Source organism: Suncus etruscus, chromosome 10 (genome assembly GCF_024139225.1).
Source record: "Suncus etruscus isolate mSunEtr1 chromosome 10, mSunEtr1.pri.cur, whole genome shotgun sequence".
Taxonomy (NCBI): domain Eukaryota; kingdom Metazoa; phylum Chordata; class Mammalia; order Eulipotyphla; family Soricidae; genus Suncus; species Suncus etruscus.
Window position 1 is genome coordinate 94,703,994 of NC_064857.1, and position 14,402 is coordinate 94,718,395.

Here is a 14,402-nt window from a genome sequence, read left to right on the forward strand (position 1 = left end):
CCAGGACAGACCTCCGTTCGATCCCTAGCATCCATCTGATCCCCCAAGCCAGGATCAATTTCTGAACACAGAGCCAGGAGGAACTCCTGAGTGTCACCGGGTGTGGCCCAAAAACAAAAGTGATATAATATAACATGACATTATAATATAATAAATATAATATAGAAAGACAACCAAAGGTATGGTGAGAGTCTCAGGTAGGAGACCTAGAAGCCAGGTTCTGTTTAGGGTCCCCTTAGCTAACAAAGAGTCAGTGGCCCTGAATAATAAAGTCCCAGGAGCCTGGAAACCAGCCCAGCCACCTGAGCTCAGCACCCAGGTCCCATGGGCAGCTCAGCAAGCTTGCAGGACAAGGCTAGGCTCTACCTGAAGAGGCAGGTACAGCCACAACTGTGCTACCTACATGTCTGATGTGTGCTTGCAGGTTCTTCACCCCAAAGGCACGAATCACGAACCAGAGCTTGATGGAGCGAAATCGCCGGCTCAGGGGAATCTGCCAGTGCTAGGAGAGAGGGAGACAGAGCTCACATTAGGCAGCAGGTGCCAGGCCCTGCCCCAGCCCAGCTGCAGCCGCCAGCCTCCAGGATCTCTAGGGGGCCAGGTGTATCCATGGCTGCAAAGCTCTGGTACTCCTGGGCTGCCCGGCATGTAACTCCACTGGTGATGGTGGCAAGAGGCTCTTTCCATGCAGAACAATTAGAAACCAAGTCCGCAGGCCTGAAACTGGGGGGCCTTAATTGTCATTGAGGGGTCAGAAAGATAGAACAGAGGGTCGGGTGTTTGCCTTGCATGCGACCAACCCAGGTTCAATTCCCTGCATATGATTCCACAAGTAATTTCCCCTTTTTGGGGGAGGAGGGTGTTATGGGTACACCCAGCGGCGCTCAGGGCTTACTCCTGGCTCTGTGCTCAGAAATCACTCCTGGCAAGCTCGGGAGACCAGATAGTATGCCAGGATTAAACCCAAGTCCATGCTGGGTCCGTTTCGGACCCCCACAAGTAATTTCTAAGTGCAGAGACAGGAGTAACCTCTGAGCATCACCAGGTGTGGCCAAAAAAGAAAAAAGAAAGTCACTTAAAACTTTTCATTCCTGGGAGCTGGAGAGATAGCACAGTAGTAGGGCGTTTGCCTTGCGTGTGGCCAACCTGGGAGGGACCCGGTTCGACTCCCATGTGGTTCTCCAGCCTGCCGGGGCCATTTCTGAGTACAGAGCCTGGAGTGACCCCTAAGTCTGCTGGGTGTGGCCCAGAAACTAATCAATCAATCAGCTAATAAATAAATAAAGTTTAAAAAAACTTTTCTGGGGCCAGAGAGATAGCATGGAGGTAAGGCGTTTGCCTTGCGTGCAGAAGGACGGTGCTTCGAATCCCAGCATCCCATATGGTTCCCCCAAGCCTGCCAGGAGCGATTTTGAGCATAGAGCCAGGAGTAACCTCTAAGCGCTGCTGGGTGCGACCCAAAAACCAAAAAAAAAAAAAAAACTTTTCATTCCAGGCTTAAATACAATTTAATTTAATCTGAAAATACAGCCAGGATCCGAAAACATTGACTGTATTCTTCTTGGTGTGGTGCTTTTGAATATCCCTTTATTCAAATGCCAGAAAGCTCCTATCAATGCTTTTGCTGACTGAAAGTAAATGTCCCATCCACTAGTTCTCTCTCACATTCAAGGATTGCAAATCCTCAGAAATGGACTCCCTTCAGCCTTTAACTCCCTCCGTGGATGGCAATGCTTCTGCCCCCTAACTATCTGGGCTTTTGGTTTCTCAGCAAAGCAGCAATTGCTTGGGAGAATTGGATTTACCAGCAGAGGGCAACCAAACCAGAACACAGACAAAAATCCCTATCATGGGACAAGGAGACCTGGGGAAGGAAAGAATGGATAACTGAAGTCTTAGAGGAAATCATTCTCCTTTCCTGGTGGTTGTAGCCCCTTAGCTATTTGATTTCACCAGCATATTAAAAAGGAGAGGCAGTGAGGATGAGGAGATGCTGGCCTAGGACAGACCACGGTTCGATCCTCTGGTGTCCCATATGGTCCCCCAAGCTAGGAGCAATTTCTGAGTGCATAGCCAGGAGTAACCTCTGAGTGTCACCGGGTGTGGCCCAAAAATGAAAGAAAAAAAAGAAAAGAAAAGAAAGAGAGAGAGAAAGAAAAAAAGAAAGAAAGAAAGAAAGAAAGAAAGAAAGAAAGAAAGAAGAGAAAGAAAGAAAGAAAGAAAGAAAAGAAGAAAGAAAGAAAGAAAGAAAGAAAGAAAGAAAGAAAGAAAGAAAGAAAGAAAGAAAGAAAGAAAGAAGTAAAGAAAGAAAGAGAAGAAATTGGGATCGGAGAAATAGCATGGAGGTAAAGCGTTTGCCTTTCATGCAGGAGGTCATCGGTTCGAATCCCTGCCTCCCATATGGTCCCCCGTGCCTGCCAGGAGCAATTTCTGAGCCTGGAGCCAGGAATAACCCCTGAGCACTGCCGGGTGTGACCCAAAAACCAAAAAAAAAAAAAAAAAAGAAAAGAAAAAAGAAAAAGAAGAAATCACTTCTGGCTTGAGAGACCATATGGGATGCCAGGGATCAAACCATGGTCCATCCTAGGCTAGCAAAAGCAAGGTTTAAGGATGCCTTACAGCCTGAGCCACCACTTCGGCCCCCAAACCCAAAAACATTATAGTGCTTAGTACATAGTAGCCAAGACAGGTACTGAAGTGATAGCATAGTGGGTAGGTCATCTTCCTTGCACACAGATGACCCAAATTCTATTTCCAGCATTCTATATGGTCCTCTGAGCACTGCTAGGAGTAATTCCAGAGCTCAGAGCCAGAAGTAACCACTAAGCACCACAAGCTTTAACCCAAATATCAAAGAAAATAAATAAGCATAAAAGCCAAGACATGGAAATAACCCAAATATTCAAGTATAGATAAATGGTTTATACATAACATAATAATATGTAGTTCTTTTTTTATTTATTTATTTTTGGTTTTTCGGGCCACACCCATTTGATGCTCAGGGGTTACTCCTGGCTAAGCACTAAGAAATTGCCCCTGGCTTGGGGGGGACCATATGGGACGCCAGGGGATCAAACCATGGTCCTTCCTTGGCTAGCGCTTGCAAGGCAGACACCTTACCTCTAGCACCACCTCGCCAACCCCATAATATGTAGTTTTAAGAAAGGACAAAGTTATGTAGTTTTCCATGACATGAAACCAGAATATATCATGCTGAGTGAGGACAGTCAAAAAGGAAGATATAAATACAAATTATCTCTCTCATATATGGTATTAAAAGATACACAGCAAGGTAGCAACAAAGGGTCAACAACAACTCAACAGGAGAGCTGATCCACACAACTGAGTTGAAGTTCAGGGAAGAGTTGAAAGAAGGAATATTGGATACCTTGAAGGTACAAAGTGTATACACTGGTGATAGGGGTGATGTTGGAATTGTGTACACGGAAAACCATCATTCACAATATTGTAAATCACAACCCCTCAAAAAAATTTTAAAATTAGAAGGTTTAAGTAACAAAAAAAATTAAAGGATAATATGGGTCTTCCTGGTCAAGAGCAAGATGAAGCCTCACACTCAAAAGTTGGGAAACTGGGGTTCTTCCAGTATCAAAGCATCTAGCCCTGGTTTTAGGGGGTTCCATGACCCCAGTGGTGAAGTCCTAAGACTTCTCTCCCAAGGCTCTGATTGATTTCTGTCTCATCGCAGACATCATGGACTACTCTGACACTATAGTGGCCTGAGTGCCAGGTTTAAAGGACCCAGTTGAGAGCAGCAAAGGGGACCTCCCCCAGGTAGCAGTTTCAATTGTCTGAGAATTTCTTTAAGACTTTAAATTTAGACACATATCGGGCCAGAGCCATAGCACAGCAATAGGGTGTTTGCCTTGCATGCGGCCAACCCAGGACAGACCCAGGTTTGATCCCCAGCATCCCATATGGTCCCCCGAGCCTACCAGGAGCGATTTCTGAGCATAGAGCCAGGAGGAATGCCTGAGAGCTGCTGGGTGTGGCCAAAAAATAAATTAAACATATAGATTAACTAGGGAAGAAGGAAAGGTATAGAATATTTCTATATAAAGACATAAAAATATGAATAATAATGGTGGTAGAGAAAGCTAAATATCTTTTCTAAGGTAGATCTGGAGGCAAGCTCTAAACCAGGGGTCCTCAAACTTTTTAAACAGGGGGCCAGTTCACTGTCCCTCAGACCATTGGAGGGTCTGACTATAGTAAAAACAAAACTTATGAACGAATTCTTATGCACACTACATATATCTTATTTTGCAATGAAGAAACAAAACAGATACAAATACAATATGTGGCCCGCGGGCCATAGTTTGAGGACCACTGCGAATGGGAATGAGATATTGTTATGACAAAAAGAGGAAGAAGGGCCCGGAGAGATAGCACAGCGGGTTTGCCTTGCAAGCAGCCGATCCAGGACCAAAGGTGGTTGGTTCGAATCCCGGTGTCCCCTATGGTCCCCTGTGCCTGCCAGGAGCTATTTCTGAGCAGACAGCCAGGAGTAACCCCTGAGCACCGCCGGGTGTGACCCAAAAACTAAAAAAAAAAAAAGAGGAAGAAATAGCAGGAAATAAATAAATAAGCAAAGGTATGCAATGATCCAAATTCATTTTTAGAAGCCTAAGCATCATTGTCTACATACGAAACTTAGAGTTAGCCCTTAATGATATCTGTCCCTTGGAAAGTTTTTAAAACTTTTTCTCAGAAACCATGCCCCTAAACACAGCCACCATGTCTGCATTACCATGGTAAGTAGCTACATAACACTTCTAAATCTTTTAATACGGCCTTCCGTCTTAAACACACGATTTAGATTCCAATGTGTACTTGAAGTCACATAAAGTTCAAAAACAAAAGGAGTAGCAGAAAGATCAACCAGCAACAAGACCTTATAGTAAACCTTCTGACAATGACTTAATGATCTCACCAAGAGATACAATAATCTTCACAATTTTCTTATTTCTGTACTCTTTTTTTCTTCTTTTCTTTTCTTTTTATTTTCTTAATAACTTGGCCCCCACTTACCTAAAAACAAATGTAGTATGATCAACTGTGTAAGACATTATTGAGATCTTCCCCTCATCATTACAAGTCTATTGCCTCAATTCCAGTCAAAAAGTTCCAAAAATTGACTCAAGGAGATAGCTCAATGGATCAGAATGTCTGCTGGGCAAGTGTGAGACCCCACATTTGATCCCTGGCACAGCAGGGCCCAGTGGAAATCATTGGAGTGGATGTGCTGGCCCTCAGCACTATATCACCAAATTAGTTCAAGCACTAAACTATGTAGCTTACACAGCTAAATCGTGTGGAGGAGACTTAAGGACCTGAAATCTAAAGCAAAAAGCAGCTGGCCTAAAGGAAAATAACCTTTGAGTTATAAAGATGTGGCAGAACTATTTTTTAAATCACTAAAAGGGCAAGACATGGTGATTGCCCTAAGAAATAGTCAGAGGGGCTGGAGTGATTACATAAAGGGTAGGGCATTTGCCTTGCATGCAGCTGACCCTGGTTCAATTCCTGGCATCCCATACTAGGAGTAACCCCTGAGCACTGCCAGGTGTGGCCCAAAAAACAAAAAAAATTTTTTTTCAGAACCTTTGCTACACAAAACATAGCTTACTCCTTGCCCTCTGCTCCCAGAGCTCACAGAAAGTCTCAACTGCCAGCACTAGGATCCTGGCCTCATCTCAGTAGGTAATGAAATATAAATAGAGTTAAATCATTTAATCATTTGCCCAGGCCACACAAAGTACAAAGTGAAGGAACAGGATTAAAATATGATGGTGGAAAAAAAAAATATGATGGTGGGGCCGGAGCAGTGGCGCAGGCGGTAGGGTGTTTGCCTTGCATGCGGCTGACCCAGGTCAGACCTGGGTTTGATTCCCAGCATCCCATATGGTCCCTTCAGCCAGGAGCAATTTCTGAGCTCATGGTCAGGAGTAACCCCTGAGTGTCACCGGGTGTGACCCAAAAACCAAAATAAAATAAAATAAAACATGATGGTCGGGGCCGGGCGGTGGCGCTGGAGGTAAGGTGCCAGCCTTACCTGCGCTAGCCTAGGAGACGGACCGCGGTTCGATCCCCCGGCGTCCCATATGGTCCCCCAAGCCAGGAGCGACTTCTGAGCGCATAGCCAGGAGTAACCCCTGAGCGTTACCGGGTGTGGCCCAAAAACCAAAAAAAAAAAAAAAAAAAAAAAAAAAAAAAAAAAAAAAACATGATGGTCTAGCCTCAAGCTCAACCACTTTGCTATAGCCTTTCTGCAGCCGCACAGGGCCCGTGTCTCCTAGAACTTAAAAGGAGAAGCTTTACATTCTTGTCAGCTACATGAAAACTTATCAAATTGTGCTGTGTGTGCCCACCCATTTTACAGATGAGGAAGTCAAGGCTCAAGGAGGCCCAAAATTCCTGTGCTGGAGTGGAATTGCAAGTAATCTGGTCTCTAGTGGCCCAAGACCTCCCATGGGCCCTGCTGTTCTGTACTATGTGTTGGCATCCCCTCCCAGTAAAAAAAGGGGGCTGAACACGTGGGAGTAGGAATGTATGAGGTGCAGCGGTTGAGGAGTGAGGCAAAACCCTGAAGCTCAGGAGGTTAGCTGACCCTCTCACCCCTGTGTGCGGCCCACAGGACTTCCACAAGGACAGACACAAGGACAGAGAGAGATGAAAGGGATTTCAGCAAAGAGCCTCTTATCTCCCCAAGGAAACTCATTCACTGGATCCCCCTGTTGATTGGTGAGCGGAAGAGATTCTTCGGGATTGGAGAGGAAGGAGCAAGAGGAAACTGGTTCTCTCATCACCTGGGGTACAAGAGGGCATGAATCCACTGCAAATTTTGACAAAACATGCACCTGAACTAAAGCAATAGGATTTGGGGGGGGGGGGGCACACCCGGTGGCGCTCAGGGGTTCCTCCTGGCTCTGCGCTCAGAAATCACTCCTGGCAGGTTCAGGGAACCATATGAGATACTGGGAATCAAACTCAGGTCCGTCCTGGGTCATCTGCATGCAAGGCAAAAGTCCTACCACTGTGCTATTACTCTGGGGTTGAAACCCATACCCTAGAGTTTTGAATTATTTTTCTGGACTTGGTTTTATCCAGTGAGGCATGGCTGGATGTACAGTTTTACAAGGGCGGCATGAGGGGAAGAAGAGAGCTGACCCCCAAAAGCCCAGCCGGGTGGTCACCAGCTCCATGCTCCTGGCCACTCACCATGAAGTCGGTGGCCACGCCCGAGTTGGCATGCCTGAGGTAAATGGGGTCAACGCTGAAGGTCTGCTGCAGCTTGTACTTGTCCTTGACCCTGCGGGTTCCAAGCAGACAGCAGTGGCTGAGATCTGTCCTGCGCCCCCAACCCCACCCCCAGGCCAGAACAGCCAGAGCAGAACTCACCAGAAGCCAGTGCAGTCAAAGTGCACCATCATCCACTTGGAGGGGTTGAAGGCAAAGGAATCTGCATACTCGATGCCTTCCAGGAAGCCCCGAAACTCAGGGCACAGAAAGGCCGAGCCCGCATAAGCAGCATCCGTGTGGAGCCACAGGCCTTCCCGGGCACCTCGGGACATAGGAACCACTCAGCTGGGAGGCAGGAATGTGGGAGCCACCAACTCTCTCCTAAGCATCTTCCACCTGGCCCAGGGAGCTTCAGGTGGGTAGGTAACTAAGAGGCGGGTGTCTGAGTGTGGGGTGAAGAGTGGGTGAAGAAAGAAAGCCAGCCTAAAAGAAAGGCTATCTTGAGGACCCCCATCTGGCCTAGAACTAGAACATCTGACTCAAAAAATAGAAATAGGGGCCGGAGTGATAGCACAGCACAGTGGTAAGGCGTTTGTCTTGCACACAGCCAACACAGGACAAACCCAACCACAGTTCAAATCCCAGCATCCCATATGGTCCCCCGAGCCTGCCAGGAGAGACTTCTGAGTGCAAAGCCAGGAGTAACCCCTGAGTGCAGTCATGTGTGACCCAAAAATCAAAAAACTAAATAAGTAAAAATAAAAAACAACTTCCAGTCAGCCCAAAGAACAATAATAACACTTGACCTGTAATCAAAATATCTCTATTTCCTAATAGGTTTCTCTGGCAATTTTTTGTTCTGTTTTATTTGGTTTCATTTTTATTATAGTTAACTACGTTACAACAGTGTTGAAGCTTAGGGTGTTGGTTTATAGCATCTCATCACCAAAGGGGCCACTGCTGTCCTTACGTTACTTCTAGTCATATTGCATGAGGGGGGTGTGGGGGTTTGCTCTGCCTTGCTCTCAACTGCCACCTGGACCCCCACACCCAATCCTAGCCCTCATGGTCTCTGCTACTCTGCCCTTCCATTTCTCTGAATGTGCATTCAAGAGTAGCTCCCCCTAGCTTCTTTCCTATGTTTTGTTTTTGCTTGGGGGCCACACCCAGTGACACTCAGGGGTTACTCCTGGCTCTGCACTCAGAAATCGCTCCTGATTTGGAGGACCATATGAGATGCCGGGGATCAAACCAAGATCTGTCGTTGGTAGCCCAGTCAAATGGGATAAACACTTACAGATGGGTCCCAGCTCTGCCAGGCAGTCGAATGCACAGACTCCAGTGGTACCAAGTGTGGCACAGACCTAGAGGAAAATAAAGATGCTGAGCTGGGAAGGTCAACTCGGGTGACATGTTGGGCCTGGAAACAGAATTTGTTCAAGGAATTATCTTGGCCACCATCCAAAATGGTGAGGCAGACATTCTGGCCATGCCCTAATGTGAGACATACATTTCCCCAACAGCATCATATATATCATATATATCCAGGCCTATGAAAGCAAGAACTTTGGTGTTGTGTTTGCCTTGAGGCTCTTGGGTTCTTTAGCTTTGAGTTCCCTGGCCATCTGGGTTGTGTAGAAATGTTTTGTGTCTATATAGAAATCTGTATTTATATAGAAATGTATATCTATCCAAGAAAGAGACACTACTCAGCCATGCTTTTTTCAAAATGAAAGCAGATTTACTCAAGGTGATGAGGGAGGGTGGAAGAAGGTAGAAAGTGAAAGACAATTGCCAGATGATGTCATGCATGTTTGGAATATCAATAACTGAAACAAACAGATAAAATAATACCCAAGTAACTCTGAGCATCTTTGACAAGGTGGTGGATACCAACAGAATAAGGTAAGTACAGTGGAGAGGACACTATGCTGTAAGCATGGTGATGGGTGCAGTGATACGTCCCAGGTATGACTCTGTACTGGAAAACTTACAACATTGTTAACCTATGGGAATTCAAATGCAATTTTGGCTTTAGAAGAACGTTACTAAACGGGGCTAGGGAGAAAGCACGGAGGTTAGGGTGGTTGGCCAGCACATGCCTGCTGACTCCAGTCCCATCTCTGACACACCCCTACATCACACCAGTATGTGGCCCTGTTGCTCCTAAGCAAAATTGGGGTGACCAGTGTGGTTCGCAATATTGCAGGATCTTAGCAGCACTAGGTCTAGGGTCTTAGCACTGAACCTCTAATTGTTTACTGAGCTCTGGCCCCCTGAACACCTTTTGGGAGCCCATCATTCTCAAATCAAAAATTGTTCCAAACAACACATACTCTGGCTTCAGAAATGCATCTTGGCATTTTCTATTTGGTTCTGTTTTTACTTTGCTTGTTTTGGGGGCGGGGTGCCACACCCTGTGATGCTCAGGGGTTACTCCTGACTAACCACTCAGAAATCGCTCCTGGCTTGGGGGACCATATGGGATGCCGGAGGATGAAACCACAGTCCATCCTAGGTTAGCATGTGCAAGGCAAACGCTCAACCTCTTGCACCACTGCTCCAGGCCCTGTTTTTACTTTGCTTAAGAGCTACCCTCACTTGCTCTAGGGCTACTCTTTGGCTCTAAACTAGAGGTGCAGAGTGGGAAGAGAACAGCAGCTACTGAGAGACTCAGGAGTACATGCAGTGCTGGGCATTGAACCCAGTTCCTCACACATGCAAGGCATAAATGTTCTCCCACCGAGCCACATCCCTGGCCCACTAATTTTTTAATGTGAGTGTAGACCCATCAACTTTATTTTCTAAAATAAAGAGCAATGGGCATGTATGTGCATATGTAAGAGTGTTAAGCATTGGACCTGAGGACCATTTGGCGTCTCTTTCCAACTTGTCACTTACCTGAATCCTGCCCCAATGCTTTGTTCCCCACCCGGCTCTATGACTCAAGCTCAACAGATGGTCTGACTTACAAAGACAGGCACCAAGCCCCGAGCCTTGTCCTCCTCAATGGCTCTCTGAAGAGTCTCTCCTCGGAGTGAAAAGTTGTCATCCACGGGCAGAAACCTCATCTTCACAAGTGCAATCAGTCCAGCCTTCTCCACAGAGGAATGAGCCTAAAAAGTCACATGGAAACCAGTTACCGTATATGCTCAAGTATAAGCTGACCCTAATATAAGTCGACCCCCCCTAATTTTACTCTAAAAACTGGGAAACTTAGTGACTCAAGTATAAGCCAAGGTGGAAAAATGCAGCAGCCACTGGTAAATTTCAAAAATAAAAATATATACCAATACAATTACAATAATTGAGAAATCAGTAAATAGATAAATAAATACATGATTACATTTACAATACATGATTGTTTGATATACTAAATACCATTAACATGCCACATTAACCCATAGTATTCAATGGCAACTTAAATGAAGTGAATAAGTCAATTAAGACAGTAAAGCATTGTAAATAAATGGTTAAAAATCCTGAATCCTGATTCTCCAAAACCCCTGATTATAAGGATACAGGATTCATAAACATTTATTTACATGACTTTACTGCCTTAAATGGGTTTTTCACTTAATTAAATGTGCCATTGAATATATGGGTTCAATAGTTCAGTGGCATCCAGTTCAGTTCAGCTGCCTACCTCTTCGGTCCAGCCTCGACTTGTGAACTGAGCTGAAGCACCGCTCCCCAGCAGACTGGAGGCAAAAGACCACTGGAGACTACGTGTATTGGATTCGGTTTTTGCTCACGCACCGAATCAAATAATCTGTAGGACTTGTGCCGGAAAAAACTCAGTTTATATTCGAATAATAGGGTAGCTAGTTCCTGTGGTGGGACACGGGCACATCCAGAACTGCTGAAGCCAGCCTAAGAGAATCACCCCGAATATTTATCGGTGGGGTCTTTCCTATCAGGCTCTTGGAATTGCCTGGGCCCCACCTGCTCATGGGAGCATGATTCAAGGCCTCAGGCTCCAAAGCTGACCTGAAGGTTTGGGGGGTGGGGTCTACTCACCTGATCAGAAGTGTAGGCAACAAGCCGGGCATTCAGAATTGACTCATCAGCTTCGGGCTCTGAGCTTTTCATTTGTAGAATTTTGTTCTTCCTTGCAGCCAGCAAGGCAATTAAGGTGGACTCGCTGACAGTGCTCTGTAGTGGGAGAACAATCACCAGTGACTGCCTCTTTCAATGTTCTGTCGCCAAATGCCTCCAGGCTGCAGAGGTGTGAAGGGATGTGTGTGCATGTGTGTACATGCAGGAACATTTGTGTGCATGCATGTGTGAGAATGTGGCAAGTGTAAAAGCATGCAGGTGTGCATCTATGTTCAAAAACAATTCAAAGGGAAGTACACAGCTCCTTCAGATCCTTTGGGATCTGAAACTAGGGATGATCTTTGTTTGGGTGAAACCAAGTTGTAAATAGTGAGCCAACACTGCTCCAGAATCTGTGTGCTCTCTCCACACCTCATGCCTCTTTTTTCTTCCACATTGCCCCTCTACACACCTTGAGCACCTTCCTTGAATGTACCAGGGAAACCAAAAACGCCAATGTCCACCTCATAGTTACCAACCTATCAAGGAGATCTTTGAGGAAAACCAACAAGACCAATTCACTCCACATAGCTTATTCTAGAACCCTAGTTTTGACTTTTTCATCTTTTTGAGAGAAAGGGAAGAGCAGGCAAAACAAAACCGGGGGAATTAAGATGTTTGACCTCTTCTAGCTCTTAGTTTGCTCTGAGACACATTTGTTCCCCAAAGAAAAACCAATTTCAGAGAAAGAACTGAGGAACATTTCCCAGGACAGGAAATGGAATTTGAGTTCTCTGGAGGTGTCAAGAGAAAGGAAGGTCCTCCTGGCCTAAGGTGATGAGAGCAACTGGCAGCAAAATGAGTCCTAATAATGCTGGACCTCCAGAAGCTTCTTTTCCATTGATAAATAGACTTCTCCTTTTAACTGCCTAGTAGACTGCAGAGGGGGGTGGGGATTTTGCTTGGAATTTGCTTGGTTCCTGATTATGGAAATCCTGGGTGACACATGAGAAGCACAGTTTTTCATCATTCATTTGGCCCATTTTTGTTTTCTTCAGAGATCTCATGGTAAGTAGTTCCCCACTAAAAAGCCTGGTAGGGGTTGGGGTAACATGTGCCTTTCATATATGAGACCCAGGGTTCGATTCCTAACACAACACACATAAAAATAATATAGACTAGGGCCCAGAGCAGTGGCACAGCAGTAGGGTATTTGCCTTGCATGCGGCTGACCCAGGATGAACCATGGTTCGATCCCCCAGCGTCTCATATGGTTTCCCAAGCCAGGAGTGATTTCTGAGCACATAGCCAGGAGTAACCCCTGAGTTTCACCAGGTATGGCCCAAAAACAATAAATAAATAAATAAATAATATAGATTAATTATATGCTTGGAAAATACTGTTGCAGGGAATGATATAGACCAGAGTTTACAGGATCTTTAGTGATTGTTAATTATGCTACAACAAAGAAATCAGAAGGTTAGTAAAAACAGCATCTTCATCTCTATAGCAGGTCACTGTTTATAGATCACCACCATTCCACCTTTTCCTCTTTAGTCTACCCATAAGTCTTATCTGCAGATGTGGGTCATGATGCTCAGAAAGTTTAAGGACTGGGGGCTGGCAAGATAGCACACCACAGGGTTTAATCCTGGCACTACATATGGTTCTCCCCTCCCAGAACTGCCAGAAGAGATACTTGGGCACAGAATTGGGAGTAAGCCCTGAGCATTGTTGGATGTGGTCCCCCAAATTGTGTGTGTGTGCACACACACACACACACATACACACAAAGGGAAAGTTAAAGACCCAACCCAAGTTCACATGGCTGGTGAATACTAGAGGAAGCATATTTGAATTTATATAGGCCTATGTTTAAGTCCTTCTTCTTCTGAGTGACCCAAAGACAAACTTTAACCTCTCTCTGCTTCAGTGTATTTGTCTCCAAAATTTGGAATAGGGACCTGAGCACTAGCACAAGGATCCTCTCCTAGCCAAGGACAGAGGAGGGAGGAATAGGTGAAAACTGGGGCCTGACATGAGAGAATATAAAGGATAAAACCTGAATCTAGCAGTGCTGGAAGTCATATCAAGCATGGAGGGGCCTTTGCATCTGTTTTCAAAGAAAAGGGGAAGAACAAAGAGTTGAGTGGCCTGCAGGGGAAGCAAAGTGTAAGTAGAAGTAGAGGTGGAAGTAGGGACAGGAAGGAGCTGTGGTGGGGACAGGAAGGAGGGAGGGAGAAGGAAGGAGTGACAAGAGTCGGGATACTGGTGATGGAGGAGATGGTGGCCATGATGGAAATGATATGAGTGGAATAAAGAAGCTGGGTGGAGGGGCCGGAGAGATAGCATGAAGTAAGACGTTTGCCTTTCTTTCATGCAGAAGGTTGGCAGTTCAACTCCCAACATCCCATATGGTCCCACGAGCCTGCCAGGAGCGATTTCTGAGCATAGAGCCGAGAGTGACCCCTGAGCGCTGCCAGGTGTGACCCCAAAACCAAAAACCAAAAAAGAAAAAAAGAAAAAGAAGCTGAGTGGAGAAGCAAAGAATCCTCTCCCTAGGCTCTGGTGTCCTTTCTCATAATCCAGTTCCCCCCTTCTCCCATTCAGGGGAGCTCTGCCAATGGTGGCACCTGCAACACTCCTCCTCCCTGGCTGCTGGGGTGGTGGTGCAGGAAGTGTTCGGGGAGCCCCAGCATTTTCGCCAGCCAGTCCATGACGTGCATCTCCAGCTCTGTGCATGCAGGGCTTGAGGCCTAAAAGAGAGAAAGATGCTTCGTCAGCAGCCCCAGACCCCCAGTTGTCCCTGCCATCCCCTGGCCACTAAGGTACCAAGGAGAAGGTGTCAACCTCATGCTCTATCTGCAAAGAAAAGGGGGTGAGAAAAGAAGACAGGGCTCTGGAGTCATACCACTGGTACAATAGAAGTTTGGAAGGCTTTTCCTTTTAAGTAGCCCTTTTAATGTATGTTCAGGTAGTGTGACAGTTCCCACTAAGAATAGTTGTTGGAATGAATATTTTTGAGATAGTATGTTCTTAAGTAATTTTATAATATTTCTCAAGTAGTTTTTAATAGAAATGGTGATTTCTTAGTAATGGGT

General features: G+C 45.7%; 1 protein-coding gene across 2 annotated transcripts in view; it reads right to left on the bottom strand.

Moving 5' to 3' along the window:
- HDC (histidine decarboxylase) overlaps nucleotides 1–14,402 on the bottom strand; it is a 31,878-nt gene that overhangs the window by 7,446 nt on the left and 10,030 nt on the right. The window contains exons 4-10 of one of the 2 annotated variants that reach the window (XM_049781442.1): nucleotides 13,935–14,057; nucleotides 11,284–11,418; nucleotides 10,236–10,379; nucleotides 8,561–8,627; nucleotides 7,423–7,585; nucleotides 7,243–7,333; nucleotides 404–502 (exon numbers count right to left, since the gene is read on the bottom strand). In XM_049781442.1, the coding sequence (XP_049637399.1) occupies nucleotides 404–502; nucleotides 7,243–7,333; nucleotides 7,423–7,585; nucleotides 8,561–8,627; nucleotides 10,236–10,379; nucleotides 11,284–11,418; nucleotides 13,935–14,057 (822 nt within the window). The remainder of the gene's footprint in view (nucleotides 1–403; nucleotides 503–7,242; nucleotides 7,334–7,422; nucleotides 7,586–8,560; nucleotides 8,628–10,235; nucleotides 10,380–11,283; nucleotides 11,419–13,934; nucleotides 14,058–14,402) is intronic. The other variant, XM_049781443.1, reaches the window with a different exon arrangement.